The sequence below is a fragment of the Fringilla coelebs genome (assembly GCF_963513975.1).
Source record: "Fringilla coelebs genome assembly, chromosome: 5".
In the NCBI taxonomy this organism is placed as follows: domain Eukaryota; kingdom Metazoa; phylum Chordata; class Aves; order Passeriformes; family Fringillidae; genus Fringilla; species Fringilla coelebs.
The window spans coordinates 61,860,038-61,874,343 of NC_140033.1; the positions used below are offsets into that span (position 1 = coordinate 61,860,038).

The 14,306-nt window shown below is 44.8% G+C and overlaps 1 protein-coding gene across 6 annotated transcripts in view; it reads left to right on the forward strand.

Annotated features, from left to right (window-relative positions):
* DENND5B (DENN domain containing 5B) overlaps window positions 1-10,727 on the forward strand; it is a 104,481-nt gene extending 93,754 nt beyond the window's left edge. For all 6 annotated transcript variants that reach the window (XM_084206597.1, XM_084206600.1, XM_084206599.1 and 3 more), the window contains 7 exons: window positions 265-410; window positions 2,053-2,171; window positions 3,237-3,424; window positions 4,671-4,753; window positions 4,900-5,026; window positions 5,779-5,953; window positions 6,792-10,727. In XM_084206597.1, coding sequence (XP_084062723.1) covers window positions 265-410; window positions 2,053-2,171; window positions 3,237-3,424; window positions 4,671-4,753; window positions 4,900-5,026; window positions 5,779-5,953; window positions 6,792-6,975 — 1,022 coding nt within the window. In that variant the 3' untranslated portion in view covers window positions 6,976-10,727. The remainder of the gene's footprint in view (window positions 1-264; window positions 411-2,052; window positions 2,172-3,236; window positions 3,425-4,670; window positions 4,754-4,899; window positions 5,027-5,778; window positions 5,954-6,791) is intronic.
* The last annotated feature ends 3,579 nt before the right edge of the window (window positions 10,728-14,306 follow it).

Genomic DNA, 14,306 nt, shown 5'->3' on the forward strand with positions numbered 1-14,306 from the left:
TGCCCTGTCCATCCCCCGGCGGCGGCTCCGTCCCGCCCGCACGGTGCCGGCTCTGCCGCGGGGCTGCAGCTCCACCGTGCGGCACCGCCGCCCTTCACCCCCGCCGCAGCCGGAGCGCTCCCTCCGCCTCCGGGACAGGCAACGAGAGCTTGCCTCTAAGGGGAAGGAGCGGTTTGCCCCAGAAATTGCGATTACTGTAAGGGAAAAAAAAAAAAAAAAAAAAAAGATCAAGACTAACGTACTTCCCCCTGTGTCTGTTCTCAGTGATCCCTTACAGGTCAGTGATAATTCCCATCAAAAAACTAAGCAATGCAATAACCACATCAAACCCGTGGATATGTGTGTCAGGAGAGCTGGGAGATAGTGGTGTCATGCAGATTCCTAAAAACCACCTAGAAATGACGTTTGAGGTGAGTATGTGCTCTTCACGTTTTCCTTACAATTTGAAACATGCTTCCAAATAAATACTAATTTGTTAAAGGGTTTCTAAGAGCTCAGCATTTCAGATTCTGTCCTGATTTTCAGCATCACTGCAGGTTCAAATATGTACAGGAAAATGGCCTGCCCCTCTTGTGTGAGATGAAGGTTTCCTGTGAGCACACATCACTTTTAACCACAGGCCTTGCTGCTGTCTCTGTCCAGCCCAGAATTCCTCACATTGCCTGTCTATTTCCACTTCTCATTCCCTTCCACACCTCCTTGCCTAATTTTCCCTTTCAGTGCTTATTTCCAACTCCTCATCTTCCTTCCAAGTTTCTTTTCCCTTCTTTCACTCTGTCTTCCCACTAACCAGCACCCAGGTCCCTTTTGACCTCTGGCCGTCCCAAATTTCTTCTGAGCCCATTGTTTGGCATTGCTCTTCAACATCCCAGCCTCAGGTGCTGTCTGTGGCACACCAGGAGCTGCCATCCCCACTGGGCTCTCTCCCCTGGGCTTGCTGGGGTTTTCTCTTTGCTTTCCCCTCTGCTTTCCCACCCAGCAATTTCGGGCTGGCTCAGTGCCATGCCAAAGCAGCTGGTAGCAGGAATTGCAGGGAAAGCCCCATCAAGCTCCTGTAGCTCCAGGCTGCACCATATCCATTAAGGAGTCATTTTGTAGGAAAATCTGCTACTGAAATGGAGGTTGCATCCACTGGGCAAAATGCAGACTGATCTTCAACAACAATAGCAAAAAAACCTCTTGCCAAATGCAGGTTGATTTTGACAAAGAGGATATTTTTGAGATAAGTGCCCACGTCTTATTCAGATATTACTGTTTGGTAGAAAAGATCTCCAGGCTTCTAACAGGCAAAATGACATATTTAGATATTTCTAAGGACCATATTGATTCTGTTCTGGATTATTCCTTTGGCTGAAGCTTTCCTAAAATATCAACTTAGGTAGCCACCCACTTGTAGAAAACGTCAGCCCAAGCTGCTTGTTTGGCAGCATCAGAACAGTGAAAAACAAGGTATTTCAAGGGAAGGGCTTAGGTGACATTAACAGATGTTGTTGCCAGCCCCACATACAATTACATCTTGCACTGGAATTCGCAGTGCTTTTTTCCCTTCTTCTGTGTCTTTGTGATGCTGAGTCTCATGTTAGTGATTTTTGTTGGGGCCAACAATAAGAAAATCAATCTTAGAAAATAATAGAGGATTTAGGGACTGCTGCATAGTGTGGAGTGAGTCAGCTGAAGGTCAGAATGCTCCAAATGGATTTTTGAAAAGCTGTTTGTATTGAAGATCTATTTCTTCTGCAAAAGCACACCTTTTTATCACCTTACTCTGAAATGTGTAATTAATACTTCTCAGAAATATTCAGAGTGAGTCCTTCCAACAAAGAATATAATCTCTCCACAAGCTTTTAACGGTTTTATATCTTTTCTCTTGTCTTAAAATAATTATGCTACTTTTGCAAATACTCTGCATATTTGGTCGAAAATACTCGTTCTATAAATCACAGAGAACTAGAAATTGAATAAAAGCCTATATTTGACCATATGCCTGCATGTGGTGGGGGTGTGTGTTGTCTGTTCTTTTCTAAATGAAGCAAAAACTGTTACTCATTTCAGTGCCAGAACTTGGGGAAGCTGACTACCGTTCAGATTGGTCATGACAACTCAGGGCTGCTGGCCAAGTGGCTAGTTGATTGTGTCATGGTCAGGAATGAAATAACAGGACACACGTACAAGTAAGCAACAAGTCGTAATTTTCCTTGTCTGAAATTCTTTATTTAGAGAAATTCTGAATTTAGAGAATGCAAGAAGGCAATCACCTTCTCCTTAACTCTGATTGCAGCTGGTTTGGGTCCCTGATAGAGTTGGGTTAGTCTCCCCCACCCCCTTGGTTCTCTCATTTCTGTAGCCCTAGTTGAAGTCAGATAATCTGATAAATATTTAATGAGATTTGAATGCAGGATTTTCTTTACATCTTTCTGAGACAGGACAGACAGTGTGGATACTTTTGAAGTGATTTGTATGTTTGTGTCTAATAATTAGATCTCTTGATTTAAATTAGTGTGGTAAAATTGTGCACAAATTAACTCTTGAATCTCCAAGAGCTGAAATGAAGGTCTGGGGGAAATATTAAGAAAATAAAAGTTTTTATGATTTCTTAATCTTACATTGAGCACATACCTCTATGTCAAAATGGTCTCCTGATTTGCCATTGGTTTTACAAAACATGGCTAAGCAGACACAGTTTCTTTAAAAAATGTGAACTTGGAAAACTGCAATTCAGAGAGGTGAGCTCCAGATCTCAGAGTTGGCCACAGTGTATAGGGGAGAAGTAGGAGAATATGGGATAAAATGACTGGGTATGGACATGTGCATGGATTTCATTAGGGTTGTGTATGGGATCCAAAGGTACAGCAGTGAAATGTGAGGTGAGGTCTGAGTATGAGGAGATGTCACAGCCTCAGCTGGGTGGAAATTCTCTGGGGAGTTGGTTGTTAATCGTCCCAATGCTCTTAAAGGCTGCATATCAGTTGTGGCTGCAAGTGCAGAATAACTCAGCAGAAAACAAGATGCAGACCATAAAATATGTGTGACACAAGCCTTGCATATTACCCTGTTTCTAGGGATGATCAGTTGCGGTGCAGGGGCTGCTCCTGCAGAACTCTGCTCGGTGAGAACTGTCTGGGATCCAAGTGTTCCCTGCCTGTTAGCGGCGTTTGTTGGGTGCCAGCTGTCCCCAGCTTTGAGCCCAGGCTGCTGTGTGTGTGTGGCTGACCTGTGCTTGTCCCGGGCGTGTGCAGGTTCCCCTGTGGGCGGTGGCTGGGAAAAGGCGTGGATGATGGCAGTCTGGAGCGAATCCTCATTGGAGAGCTGGTGTCCTCCACCTCCGACGAGGAGCTGGGGAAGCAGTGCCGCACCCCACCCCAGCAGAAGTCTCCCACTGTGACTCGGCGGCTGAGCATCACTTCCCTCACAGGGAGGAACACCAGTGAGTCCTTGCCTTCCTCCCCAGGGGTGTAGGGATGGGGTCAGCTGCCAGCTGCTGGGGGAAAAAAGCTTCTATATGGGGCACCAGTCATTGGTTTTTCTGGGTCTGGATTGAAGGCATTTGAGACAGTGATTTGTGCTCAGACTCAGGTGTTTATTATTTCTTATCAGTAAAACAGTCTCATTGCTGTGAGTTGGGCAGCTTTTCATCAGAAGACACAAAATGGCCAACAATCTCTTGTTACAAGGTCTTTTAAGACTAAACTATCCAATTAAGAGCTGACACCTAGATTATTTCCCCTTTTAACCCAATAACTGACCCCACAGAGCTGCAATGTGAGTTTTTCTGCCCAATTACAAAATGCCACCCAAACCCATGGAGAAGAAGGAAGAAGAAGCATGAAGAAGAAACCCAGGATGACACCCTGTGCCCTCCATCTTGCTTCCATCCACAACATACTGAAAATCCCAGAACATAAATTTCTCACCCAGTGACACACCTACACTACTCTCTATAACCTATTTCACTCTTTTGTGGGTTCCAGTCTGTCTTGAAGTCTGGGAAACTTTCTCCATGAATGAGGGTCAGAGTCAGTGCTCCCCTGGGAGCCAGGGCACCCCAGAACAGACAGAGAAATATTCCTGGTGCCCTGGGTTTCCATATTTTGTGAACAGGAGGGTTCATCCTGAAGCAAGGCTTGGTGCAGAGCAGCAGCTGCAAGGCAATGAGCTTTTCCTGCCTTCCCTGGTTGGTGTTTGCTCTGTGACGTACACGTTGCCTCTTTCAATGTCCCCTTTTGACTGTTGAGAGATAATAATCTCTTCCTTTGGAGCATGGAGCTAGGAGATGAGGGAGGAGGAGGCAGCAGAATTTGCAGTAGCTGATGCTGCTCAGCCTCCCAGCTCACTTTGCAGTCTGTGGGAAGACAGGCCTCTCTGAGGGCAGCTCAGAGCTTGATGTGGCTGCTGTGAGCTGCCTTCTGGCAAAGCTTATCTCTGCAGGGACCCTAGGGCACATCGACCTCACATCCCTAAAATTAGCTGTTGTGAGTAACTGCACTTGGCTGCAGCAGGACACGGGACTGTGAGGGTCACACGAGGCATTCTCTGCTAAAGCACAGAGATGGGACAGTGTAGGTCCTGTTCATACATCTGTCCAGCTCCTGTAAAATTAGAGGACGTGAGTGCTGAAATGTCAAGCAAGCAAAGATTAACCTTCAGCTAGTCTGCTCTCCATCATTTCACAGAGCCTAATGCAGGGCAGATCCAAGAGGGAATCGGGGAAGCTGTGAACAACATTGTGAAACACTTCCACAAGCCAGAGAAAGAGGTAATTCCTACTTTTCATCACTTGCCTGCAAATTTTTATAAAGAGAAATGGCACAGAAGTACCAGTAGATGTACTACCTTTAGATCTGAAGTTTCTGGCATCCAAACAAGGGGAGTTGTCCTTACCCTGCTCTCCCTTTTCCACAGAGAGGGAGCCTTACCATTCTGTTGTGTGGGGAAAACGGTCTGGTTGCAGCACTGGAGCAGGTCTTCCACCATGGATTCAAATCAGCTCGCATTTTTCATAAGAATGTCTTCATCTGGGATTTCATAGGTAAGCTGTATATGATTTGGAGGAGGAGGTTTAGGGCAAAATGACTCCTCACACACAGACCTTGGATGCTCATCAGCTAGGGGGCCATTTCTCCTGCCAAGCACCTGCTCCAGGTTGCTTAAAGTCAATGAGAAACCTGATGGCAGATGAGAAGTACTAAACTCTGTGTAAGAGAAGAGTGTGAGTCTGTGCAGAAATTTAAGAGTTCCTAGTCCAAACAGCTGCTTTTCTGAGAGAAACAAGGCAGGCTGGAGGTTGGGGTAGAGGAGCAATCAGTGTTGGGGGAGAACCAGGAAAGGGCAGGGAATGAAAGGTTTGGATTCCTGATTTATGAGAACTCTCCTAATCACTGCACTGGTGATCCTTACCTGTAGGCCTCTGTAGGGGTAATTTAAGATGTAATTCCTCCCTTAGAACAGGCTTGCAGGCAGAGATGCTCAGCCTGAGGGCAAGTGCTTACTCAGAAAAAGTGAAAAATCAGTGTTGATGGTATCACTTACAGTGAAACCATCGAGGGGTGCTCTGGTGCTGCTCCTTGGTGTTACCTGTGTTAGACATCAGCCAGACTGACCAGTGCTATGCCATGGCAAAGGTGGAGGCGACCACCTACCTGTGGTCTTCAGAGTCAGGAATTCATAGATCAGCTGCGGAATAGCTCTCAGCTGGTTGGTTTTTTAAGGATTCCCTCGTGCGATTCTGTGTCACAATGAAGTGCTGCTTCTCACTGGGTTCTGATGTTCTCCCTACCACAGAGAAAGCTGTTGCTTACTTTGAAACCAGTGATCAGATTGGAGACAATGAGGAGGCCCTTCTGCTTCAGAGATCTTCATGCAAAACCTTCTGTCATTATGTCAATGCCATCAATACAGCTCCAAGGAACATCGGAAAGGATGGCAAATTCCAAATCCTGGTTTGCCTGGGGACAAGGTACCCAACTGCTCTTCATGATGTGTGTCCTCTGGCATTAGACTAGAAGAATATTTTTCCACCATTGTTATTACCTTTAGTTTTCCATTTTAAGACATCTCACACCTATCTACCATCCAGTGCCTATTTTAGGCAGCTTTAGTACTACGTCAAAAATTGGAGCAAAGACGCCCTAATAATGCATGGCTAGTGTCTAAACTGCTAAAAATGTTTTGAGCTTTTTTATAGCTGGTAGCTTGACAGTCATGTGTATGAAATGTGTCTTGAAATGCTATTTTTGATGAAGTACTGACTTTGAGAATGCAGAGTTCCTTTTCAGGAGCTGGTGAATTTCTAAATCCTCATTCAATTGCTTGTGAAAATGGGATGCCTGTTATAAATGTGACAGAACTGTTCTAGATGAACCTTTCTTTCCTAATAGGGCACTTTCTGTCTTGCACTTGGGGAGGGGGGCAGGAGGGTGGGACTTAGTTGTACTTTGGAGGGTAGAAGTTGTTATATCTAGAAATAAGTACCATTTTTGTCTTACCTGTCTGGATAGTTGGAAAACCAGTTGGCAAACAATCTGTCAGCTTTTCCATGAGTTTCAGATCAGGAACAGGGAAAGTAAAAATGTTCCTGAATTCCTACAAATGTCCAAATCTGCTAACACCTTTCAATTTTTATTTCTACAGTGGGTAGTATTTTACTAACCAAATCAAGGGTTGTAATTACACAGCAAACAACACCCACGGCTCACCAAAAGGGGCTGCATGTTTTGGGTTGTGCTCTTGGAGAAGAATTCCAGTGATATCTGTGGTAGTGGGTGCTAAAGCAATTCCTGTGCTGCCCTTTCCAGGGACCACCTGCTGCCTCAGTGGATCCCGCTGCTGGCGGAGTGCCCGCCCATCACCAGGATGTACGAGGAGAATGCTCTCCTCCGGGACCGCATGACTGTCAACTCCCTCATCCGGGTCCTACAGACATTGCAGGATTTCAACATCATCCTAGAAGGGTCGCTCATCAAAGGAGTGGATGTTTAGCATGGCTTTGCTGAGAACTTCATTACTCCTTTCCCAAACAAGCAAACCACAATGGAAGACCTGTCAGGACTTGAATGCCATGGTAGTGCACCACTGTAAGGCAAAGCTGCTGGTGGAAGCAGGATTGGGAAGCCCAGTTTGTGCCCGATGGGGACTGGCCTCTAAAGCTGCAGAAAGCTGAGATGCAGTATTGTAGTTTATTTGAAACAGAAATTTAGTACAAAAAATAGAGTATTTTCATGTGTTAGATGTGTGTAAATATGCTATCTTTCTTTAAGAAATTATATTACTCTAAGAAGTTTTTCTTAGAGTGAATGTTCTTGTTCTGACTATGAGTAGCTTAAACCCAGGGGAAGGACTTGGGGGAGGGAGGGAAGGACCAAGGTGGGAAGGGATGCCGCTACTTGCTTGCGAGGAAGAAGCCAATCAATGTGTAAATACAGCTCAAACTCAGCAGGGCTTTTTTCAGGTATTGCAAATTAATACAGCAAATATCCTTCTGTAGCCATTGTGATCGTGTCACTCTTGGAAATGCTGTAAGCGTATGCTGGTTTACCCTACTGTACATGGTCTCTCTTAGTTTGTTGTTTGTTCAAAGACTCACCTTCCCATGCATGGAAGCAGTGAGTTGTTGGGGGTTTTTTTTCTGTAAGGTCCTTTGTGTCATTCCTGTTGATCTCCAAAAGGGGAAACAAGTGTTGGAATGCTTAAACACTGGAGAGAAGGACTGCTGTCAGCCTCAGAGCCCAAGAGGATGAGACACCTGTTGAAGCCTTGCTGCTGCAGCCTGAGATGGGGAATGGGGGCTTGCTTGACTCGATCAGTGTGTCCCTTCCCTGTCTGGATGTTCTCATGATTCACCCTCACCCTCAGCCAGTTTGTGTTGTGGATGACCTTTCTATTTTTCTCATGATGAGGAATTTGGTTTATGCCAAATTCTTGCTGTACTTGAGAAGAATCACTGCTGTAGAGCAAGAAACGCTGCTGTTGCTGTGCTACCAAACTGTATCAGCTGGCTTTGAAATGCTGACAGGTTATGAGTCTTCCTTTATCCTGCAGAATGAGTGTTCCTAGGGGAGTACAGGATCTTGGATTTTTTTTTTTTTAAATTATCCAGCTACAAAAAGAAAAATTAAGCAAAAGGAGGGAAAAAAATAATCTCATGTTGGTATTTTGAGGCTTCTCTCCTATACTCTTTCCAGTTAGTATGTTACGAATACAGTGCATATATGGAGATACAGCTCTTGATGAGGAGCTGGGAGCAACTGTATGATACAAACTGAACAAGAGATTGTATCAAAACCACCTTGTGAATACCATGCAGCAAATGCAGAGTGTATTTTCTATTCTTGTGGATGGGAGTTGGAGGGGTCTGACACTGTTAGCTTCACCTGGTTTTCATTTTTGGAGTTAGTTCAAGTACAGGTTTTTGTTTTCACTTGTTAATTCCCTACAACCTTGGGCCTTTGGTCAGTGGATTCTTTGGAGGTCTCACTTGGGAAAGCCTCAGACTGTTCTGGAAGTGTGCTGCCTTGCACTGTGCCCTCAAGTGGCATCAGGAGGGGCTTGGCAATGGTGGACAGCTCTTGGCATAGTGTGCACATGGGGGAAAGAGGGATGGGAGATAAGGAAAAAGAAAGAGGATGAAAATTAGGGTTTGCTTTCTCACCTGCCTTTTGTCAAGCCTCCCTACTTTCATGTGGTCCCTTTGCTGCTGGATTCTTAGATCAGCACTCACTTCAGTGTCGAAGTTTCCTGTCAGACTCCCAGCCAGAAGAAAACTCTTCATGTAACTTTGTTTCATTGGAGAGTTTTATGTTATAGAAGTCTTAGTTTCTAAGAAAGTAAAATAACACTGTCAAGGAGCCTTCCTCTTTAATGAGGGTTCCATTTTTTCCTCCTGAGCTTGTGCTTCCTTAAACTGACTGAACTCATCCCAAATACTGCAGGCAGCATGGCCATGTCACTGCTGTGGGTGTGAGTAACTAATGTAAAGGCTGTGAATGTTGTCTCAAGTTAGTAGCCAGAGCCCACAGCTGTGTGACATCTCTTACATTTCTAGAAATGTGAAATTTGGGGTGTTAGGATTTTCTGTGTAGCCAGGCATGTCTGCTTAAAGTCAGCACACGAAGCATGACAGCCCTTCAGCAGCAATTGAAAATGTGTCCCTGTACTTAACTCTATCAATGAATTATACATTTAGCACCAGAAACCATGTGGCAGCATTATTTGGTAATGACTGCTTAGGATGTTTTGATTTCTACTACAGCTCAGGCCTTTCATGTCTAATGACTGCTGCACAGGATTTTTTCACGCCCAGCCCAGTCTAAGTGACTTTCATTTTCTGAAATAACCACCTCTTTAGTCCTTGGATTTCTTCACAGCATCATCTGCATTGGCAGGCTGGGTGCTTCCCAAAGTACATTGCTGCAGACTTCTCCAAAGGCTGTGTATGACTGGAGCAGTTGTAACATTCATCTAACATGACAAAGGTTAAGTGCAAGCAGGATAAAGGAGAAATGTAGGCACCTCTAAGGGTCATTCATTTAAATGAACAAACCACATACAGAGAAAAAAGGCAATAATTACATTAAGTCTTTCTTAAGTTAAAAGAAGTCAAAACCTGAGAATTTTTTGAATTCAGATCAGGGTCTTTCCCCATTTCAGACTGCATTAAGAAACCTTTAGCACTTAACACAACTTCACCTCAGCTTTTTCAGCAAGTGTTGACTTGTTTGGTTTTGTCAGGTTTCACATCATATTAATAATAATACAATAAAAATTATGTATGTCTCATGTTTCCTTGTAGGCAATAAACCACCCCAAGATATGCAGAAAGGGGCACAGCTGAGTGCCTCAGATTCCTGGAGTAGTTATTTGACAGCCTTGGGAGAACAGTTCTTCATAGTGAATTTTTATTCTACTGTGTATGATTTTTTTTTTTTGCTTGTTTTTAGTGGACTACTTTTGTTGATTGGAAACTGTGAGGTTTTTTTCTGTAAGGTTTACAGAAATATTCTATCCACTAGAATGGTGAGAAAGCAATCAGGATTCTTCTAAGCTAACACAGCTTTTACTTCAGTGTTAAAGCACCTTCTTTGGTTGAGAAAGGGAATCTTGGAAAAGACCAAAGCTCTCTGGTATCTGCTTTGTAAAAAAAGAAAAAAAAAACCAGAAAAAATCCTATCTAATGCCCATCTGCAGTTGTCTGAGTTGGCATAGTCCAGCCTGTGTGCTAACAGCCAGCAGGGTAACTTGAGGGAGTCAGAGAATCTAATGCCTCACTATGTACAAAATGTGTATTTATAATTCTCTGAAATAAATGAAGTTGTACTGTTTAGTGGAAAATCTACTCTTGTTTATTCCAAGTTGGTTTGTGTAATTAGCTATCATTGTTCAGAAATGTGTAGGGTATTTTTAGGGTAGTTGCACGGCAGCGTGTTTGAGGGAATTCCTCCTTTCAATCAAACGAAGGTGCGCATCGCGAGGGGAAACGTCGTGTGTTACACTTGAAATGTACAAATGTGCCCTGTATAGCTTAAAACGGTCCCTAAATGTCTCCATTGAGTATATTTTGTCTTTACATTATTACTAACGGAATAAGAACTGGATTATTTTCAAGACAGCATTAGTAAAAGTATTGTTATATCAAGCACTTTAACATACACACCACAAACCGACATGGGTTTTTCAGGTTTTGAAGTACATTGAAATACAGCTTTTCATGCTATGTCCTTTACAAATAAAACTGTGAGAATAATGGGTGGTGTCGCTTTCTCCTTGCAGAAGAACCAAGAGATTTGGGTCTCGAGCTGAGGAGCTGCTCTGAGCCTGGAGGGAGCAAACCCAACAGAATGATCCAGCTGGCGGTGACTCTGGTACCGGGACCTTGCTGGAGCCTTGCTGGGCTGTGAGGAACTGTTCCCAAAACCAGCCCTTCTGCCTCCCCTGACACAAAGGGGAGGCAGAGACCATGCTGAGCCCGAGCAGTTCTTTATTCCAAGGCCTGGGTGGAAAATGTGGCTGATCACAGGGAAAAAATGGGATCACAGAGAAGCTGAGCTCTTACCAGGGTGGTGTTTGCTCAGCAACTGGGATTGCTTTGCCTTTGGTATGTGGAAGAGTGGGGAGAAGGGGGATGGGATTGCCTTGTAGCAAAGGGTCTCTTTCCTCTCTTGATATGGGTTGCTCTGATATTTGAACTCAGGGTTAGAATGCTGGGATGAAGCTCGTGCTCTCCACAGCACATTGTGGAAGGAGGAGGGTGGATGGATAAGAGATGGATGCCTACAACAAAAAAGGTGCAAAGAAAAAAAAAGAAAAGATAGTGAAATGCCCTCTATTCCAAGTTGGACTAGATTTTTAGAAATTTCCCCCAAATCCCTGCAAGCTTCAGATATGCTGGAATCGGCAAAAATAGGAGAATTTTTGGAAACTTTGACAGTTTGAAATGCAGAGCCCTGTGTGAATGTGTACGTGGCATGTGTGAGGTGTGCAGCATGTCTGTTTATTTACTTTAACACTGCTTAGAAGAGGCAGAGAATCTCAGGAGAGGACTGAAAGTCTTGGAGCTTGGGACCATATATGTGGGAATCCTGAAATATATTGTGTGATGATACTGGTGCTTATCAACATAATAGATGTGAATAAAATCTATAGAGCTGCTTATTGTCAAATATCAGGGGTGGGGTGGCCATACCTTTACACTTCCTTACAAAATGTGTGCAAATTAGAGATAGTGGGGTCTGACATCTAAAAGGCAGTCAGCACTTGAAGTAGGGCAGAACTAAGCTTGTCCAGGTGAGCAAGTGCCAATAACTTCCTCTCCACTGTGCTGTCTGCATTGATGCAGTCTGGGAGCACTGCAGTGTTTTCTGCAAAGGAGGAATAGAAGGAAACTGAGAAAACTGACATGGGTAGGAGTTGATGTAGCTCATCAATCTGGTTTGTTCCTTTCCAGCATTTCAGGTAAGCTTGTTCAATAAAAAAGAAGAAATTGTGTTCAGTGCAATGGTGAGTGAGACTGCTTCTCTGGCTGTCACCCCATCAGCTCAGAGGCTGAGGCTCCTGTGGCTGCAGTCAGGGAGCATTTCATTGCTGACATTCCTGATTTCTCCCCTGCTATTCTGTCAGCCATGTATCATAAGCTGTTTTGAGCCCAGCACAGGGTGTGAGGGGAATGGGGAAATTCCTGTCTGGGTCTGCTATCTGGTGGCTGGTTATGGTGAACTCCCTGCTGGAGCCCCTGCAGAGCTGATTTGTCAGTGGGGAGCTGCAGTGGTGCTGCAGGAAGGCTTTGCACTGCACAGGGCCCATCTGCATTCCCTGCAGACCTCACAGGGATCCTCTGGATGAACTCCCTCTGGCAGAATGTGACCAGGCCAATTATTTTTGCCTTGAACCAAACCCACCTTTGGAGAGGGAGAGAAAAGCCTTAGGAGGAGACACAGCCCACCCCCCTGATCCTGACCCACAGTGTATTTTTCATGCTGAAAAGGAGCTCACTGCTAGGTGATCTAATGACTGCCTTGTTACCATCCAGTAATGGACTCCATGGGGTCCATAAATGTAAAATAGTTGTGGATTTCATAAGAGACACTCAGGCGTGCACACCAGTCAGTGAGCAGTAGAATAATCTGTAAGAGATGTCCCCATCTTCACATAGGACATTCAGTGGCAGATTTTCCCCTGCTCCTATGGCCAGCTTATACCAGTCTAAACCAAAATTAACCCAACAGCAGCCAGGTGTTGCATTTGGTGCTCTGCAATCCTTGCATTCTGCTTTCAAAGAGAGGTTTCCACAAAGGCTGGTGCTAGCCTAGGAAAGCCATTTCCCTTACCCTGCCCCTGCAGCCAGGGGGAAGAGATGGGCTCCTTCAGCAGGCCTTGCAAGGAGAAACCTCCCTCAGCTGCTTTGGATTATGCCTGAAGAAGTCCAACAGGCAGCTTGCCCTTGGAGGCTGTGCAAGCATTAATCTTTATGAATATTCCCACCAGCACTGTCCTCCCATACAGAGTCCATTCCTTCAAAGGCTCCCAAGTGATACGTTGTGATACATTTACACATCAAAAAAATAAACTGTTTGCAAGAGTAAAATCTAAATGTGATGGACTCAGGCAGTTTGTTTGGGGTTTTTTTCCAATATATTGATAATTTAGGTCTCAATTTTAAAAGACAAATTCCTTCTTTTTCTTACAGAGGCGCACAACAGAGACCAGAAATTGTGGCTTCAATTTCTAAGTCTTCCTGACTAGCCCCAAGAGCTTTAAGCAATTTGCTTGTGTCATATCCCATCTTGCAGGTAGGGAGCTGATGTACAGAGTGGGGGGACTTTGCTGCAGCCAGTTCTGCCTCCCCAAGGAAGATTGTTCATCCTTGGGGTCAGCAACTGCCCCTGCAGCATCCACTGGTGTGTGAGTGACTGAGAGCTGCTTTTGAGTGCTGCTGTGACAGAAGTGCCCTGAGGTCCCATCTGTGGTTAAATCCAGTTTAAAGGCATTGGTGAAACCTGTTGATTCGTGGTGTTCTGGGCTTGCAAGTCTGTGGAGCTGTGTGTGGTTGGAGAGTTTTGTAATTGTGCAGACAGAAGAACAGGCTTTCTTCCTGCTTAGCTGCAATACAGGAATTATGGTTGCTATTGGCAGTGTGATTGAGCACTGCAGAAATGCAGAAGAATCCCTGCTTGGCTGTTGTGTGGGGATGGCAGTGATTCCCTACCAAAAGGGAGCAAACATATTTTACAAAAGCACCTTTCCATAGCTTTTCATCTTGAGTCCATAGCTCTTGCAGGAGGTACAGACATTCATGGACATTGGGTTAATCTTGTCCTCTCTCTGCCCCACAGCCTGCAAGCCCAAATAGATCACAGCAGATCCAGCACACCCATACCAGAACATGCATGGTGGAAGGCCTGTGAAGCACTAGGGAGAGATTTCCAATGGAAATTCAGAAGGGGTCAGTACAACTGAGAGCCAGCTTTGGTGCTGGTGTTTGGTTGTGGGGTTTTTTTTAAGGCGTGGATTCAATTTCAAATGAACTGGGAACTCATCACAGAGACTCTTCTGTGCTTGAGCTAAGTCTGAACTCTTCCATGAAGTCTCCTTAGTTGTTTTTTCTGCTCAGTGCTCTCACCCAAGTTCATCTGCTAGCACACATGCAGCTTTTGAGCTGTTACTGCCCCATGAGACAAACAGAACGTGCTCTAAGCTGGACCATGCAATAGGAGCCCTCCAGCTCAGAATCAGTGTGGCTACTGGCCTGCCTGAGATCTGAACTTCTCACAGATGGTTTGTGGCTCCTGGCTGTATAAATAGTGTGAAGCTGGCTAGAA